Raw genomic sequence first — 4,233 nt, forward strand, 5'->3', positions numbered from 1 at the left:
CAGTCCAAATTGCACGCCAATTAGACTCGGAAAAACTCCAACTAAGGTGCGAAAAGGAAGAGCTTGATGCAGAAAATGCAGCATCTGAGAATGCAGATCCAAATTTTCAGTTTGGAAGATTTTGCCAGTCTAGATATGCACTAGCACTTCCTTCCAAGATGGAGGGTTCATTCTTTGGCAATTTTGATCAAAGGTTATTTGTGCTGAGTGGGAGGCTTCCGAAAATTCCATTTTACAGGGCATTCGTTGCAATGCCTAGACGGGCATGGGCACTAGGAATTCATGGAAAGATGTGGTAGGCGATGTAGTTTCTACCACAGGCATGAAGTGTGGAGTTGGGTTTACTGTGACTCCAGGCTTTATTTGTGCAGGACCTGTATTTGTAGTAGTAACAGGAGGTGTCAAAACCAACTTGTACAGAATTAGGTTGCTATTTAATAACTAGGGTTTCAGGTCTTTAATTTTTGTTGTGGTTTCTTAATCATTGATTTGCACTACGAATTGTCCTTGAATCATGCCCTTTAAAAATATAATGTCAAATGATGCATATTCTTTTTTCTCTAACGAATATACAACAAAACACCAGTCTACGCTCTAGCTGAAAGGTCCGGATTGGACACCTCAAAAAGGCTGAAAAGTCCGGATTGGACTGGTCGAGCCAAAAGTGTTGCTTAATCTAATACACCAGGCTACTCTCTAGCTTATTCCATATTCTAATATATATGACATACTAGTTTCGACTCTTCAATATTTTAGAGTGTTGCTCATTGCTTAGTCCAATTTGTCACTTAGTCTGATGCACAATACATGCTAGTTTCAGCTTATTGCTTTTTTGTGATTTTGGTTTGCAGGCTGTTAAACGAACATATGTGCATCCACTTCGTGTTCAATGTCTAATCCCACGCACCGTCACCTTTCCTTTATAACGTAAATAAGATTCTCACGAAGACATACTTATGGCACTCTTTCTTTTCCTTTTGTTGAATCGTACTCACTTTTGTATTCAAGTGTTTCCTTTATTCCTTCTCATGTGTTTGATCTGGATTCGTTTTCATTTAACCTTTTTCTTTAGGGCTGTAGTTGAGATCGTTGAGAAGAAAGAACTAGGTAATTCAGGTTCCAATTTCGTGGATCAAAACATGACATCATATCAACCAAGTGCGGTGACAAAACAGCTGCTGTTGCGCCATCTTTTAGGTGGACGACCAAATCAGAAACAGCGGTCTGACAATGAATCTCAGCTTCGTAGCTTCGCCAAATCTGCGCACAATCCAACGATGAGACACCTCACAAAACGACGCTGCCCGAGAGCTGAGCCTCCTACTGTTGCCTTCTACGGTGAATTGCCCGTGCCATTCCCCTTTCAATGATTCAACTCATCGAACAAATTGCTGCAGCCTCCGACCTAGTCGCGTTGAAATAGCCTGCGTGGCTCTGTAGTTCCGTGATCTCTGTAACATTTCGACTAGAAGAAATAGACTGCGTGGGAAAAAATGTCAAGAGGTTGCACCGAAATGAAGGAACATGAAGCAGACAGCTGAGCTCAGAGCCACATGCGATGATGGGTACTCGAAATGAATTAAAGATTGACTGAGGATCGCTGAAGGAAACAAAAAAACATTGGATCTTCATGGTGAACAATTGATTTAATTTGTTAGATCATAAAGAATTGCTTAAGATTCCATTATAATGATCTGTAAAAAATCAAGCTTGTGTTCGAAGCTGAGAGCTGGACGAGTGTAGGGAATCTCCCTGGCCTTGAGGTAGAGCGACATTTGTTCATTATACTACTCGAAAGCGCTTTTAAAACAACAACATTTGGTGTATGTTCCCAACGTCTCCAGTGTATAAATTGCTTTGCAGAAGGAAGAACTGCGCGAGTTCTTGAGTCAGGGTATTTTGATATTTTAATAACAAACGTGAAAGCTTTTGTCTCATCTGCAATGAGGACCACTCTGTATCAACCTTGTGTTGAGTATTTTTTTTAGCTCTACTGCTGCATGGGCCCTCTCTTCAATTGGGCAAAGACCACTAGACCAGCCTCGAGTCACTTTCTTTATTCCTCCCCACTTCCATCCTCCACTCCTCCCTATTTATCTCCCACCTCTGCTCCAAATCAAAAACCAATTCATGTATTGTTAAGCTTTGAGTTCATCAACTTCACTAGATTCTGTCTGTGCGTGCGAGCAGAAAAGCTATAGCATCTTCTTCTTTTACCTCTTAGTTTTGAGTAGAATTTGGCTTCTCTCTAATGGGAAACCATAGGTTTCGTCTGTCGGACATTATGCCGAACACTTGGTTCTACAAGCTCAAAGACATGAGCCAAAGATCGAGGAAAAGCCACGGGGGTCAGCCGTCGAGGGCGGGGGCGGTCTCACCGAAGCCCGTCGCGCCACCGGCCACCAAACTGCTTCCAAATAGAGCCTCTTGCTACTATTCCAGCAGAACAGAGGTAGAGGGGTTCTCCTTCTTCCCCACCCACTCCAAGGCCATGGACACTCACTTTCCCGGCGAGCCTCATCGGAACTCCAAGAAGCGGAGCAGGAACAAGCCCCTCCGAGCACCGCCCATCAAGCCGAGGTTGGTGGCCTCCTCTGTTCCCGCCGGCTACCACGCCAGAGCACTAAATACGGAAGAATTGCTGACTCCGACGCCGTCTCCGTACGAGATGCCGACGGTTCGACGTGACCTCTACGTGAACGGGGAGGAACTTGAGCTCGATTTCGGGTCCGACGACGTGGAATCGTGGTTGCATTCGGCAAGCTGCAGATTTACGCCCTCTACCACGGACGTGGACTCGAGCAAGAACTCAAAGCTGGATGAGTTTGAGCTCGAGCTCGAGTCCATCTCCGAGCTCAAGCTCCCGCCGATTTTGACGAAGCCAGTGCCGAAAGAAGCCGAATATGAGGACAAAAGCTTGCACCACAACTCCTGGATCGATCAAAATGCAATCTTGGTTAGCAAGAGCAAAATCACGAACCAAAGCCAGAGGCAGAGGCAGAGCCAACCGAAGGTCTCTCCCGCCAGCCTCCGCCGCCTCCGAATTCGAGCCAACTCGCCGCGGCTCACGAGCAAGATGCTAAGCAACAGGAGGCCGGCGATAACGATGCAGCAGAAAAGGGGCTCGCCGTTTCCGTCGAGCTTTGCGGTGGTGAAGTCATCATCAGACCCGCAGAGGGACTTCCGGGACTCGATGATGGAGATGATCGTGGAGAACAACATCCGGGCGTCCAAGGACTTGGAGGAGCTTCTCGCTTGCTACCTCTCGCTCAATGCCAACGAGTACCATGATATCATCGTCGAGGTGTTCCAGCAAATTTGGTTCTATCGCACTAACTTCAAACTGTAAAATTAATCTACAGATTATATATCATATCTCTATGATTCCGCCATGTCAATTTCCTCGAATTAATAGTTCTATATGTAATTATAGTGGATCCCACGGGATATGTGATGAGATGCTTGTCACATGATATCACGAGGTTAAAATTTAGGATAGTCGGAGCGTAAATCTCCGGTCCCTGTGTAACTCACCTCACCTGCCACATGCTCATTCAAGATGTTGTGATTTACTTCCCTCGTGATGACCTTGAGTCGGGTACGACGGAGATACTGGAAGCGAGCGATTTCACCTTTTGTCATATATATATATATATATAATTATAATGTTTGGATCAATATAGAATTATAGTTCAATCCTTCAATCAATGAAGAATTCACTGCGCATTCACAATCTTCCAGACCTCTACGTACAGTGCAAAACTTAAACCGATGTCACAGATTCTACTTGTGTAAGTCTGTACCGACCGAATTTATATTTTCCTTCTCTCAGTTTATAAATTGCTGCAAACAAACAAAAGTAGAAAGTGCAGAAAACAGTAATTAAGTTGCCGCAGGCTTGAGAACCTTCACATTAAAATATATGAATCTCCAGAAAGAGGGCAGTGAAACAAAGCGTTGACATATATCTACCTGCTTTGGGACTCGGTTCTGCCCTGCGCACTGTGAATATAATAAATAAACATTTGTTGTTTGCTTCGCGTGCTCATCTGCAGTTCCTGCAACAATGATTTCTCTGTATCATTGTTCATCTCTCGTTCCTTGAACAATTAATTAAGCAGCTTCCAAGTGCACCGAAGAACCTTTAACGCCTGTTTGCCCATGTTTTAATTACTTTGAGTAGATTTCAATAATGATGACGGCGAAGGTTTCCAGGAAGGTTGTCTGATAATT

General features: G+C 44.3%; 1 protein-coding gene across 1 annotated transcript; it reads left to right on the forward strand.

The window, feature by feature from the left end:
- Positions 1-2,082: 2,082 nt before the first annotated feature.
- LOC122005278 (transcription repressor OFP2-like) lies at positions 2,083-3,533 on the forward strand. The gene has a single exon (XM_042560263.1). It carries the CDS (start codon positions 2,252-2,254, stop codon positions 3,347-3,349), a length of 1,098 nt encoding a protein of 365 aa, XP_042416197.1. The 5' UTR covers positions 2,083-2,251; the 3' UTR covers positions 3,350-3,533.
- Positions 3,534-4,233: the final 700 nt, after the last annotated feature.

This window comes from Zingiber officinale, chromosome 7B, assembly GCF_018446385.1.
Source record: "Zingiber officinale cultivar Zhangliang chromosome 7B, Zo_v1.1, whole genome shotgun sequence".
NCBI lineage: Eukaryota > Viridiplantae > Streptophyta > Magnoliopsida > Zingiberales > Zingiberaceae > Zingiber > Zingiber officinale.

What these genes read in the sequence shown, in the direction of transcription:
- LOC122005278 (XM_042560263.1), top strand. Translation starts at nt 2,252, where the DNA reads ATGGGAAACCATAGGTTTCGTCTGTCGGACATTATGCCGAACACTTGG.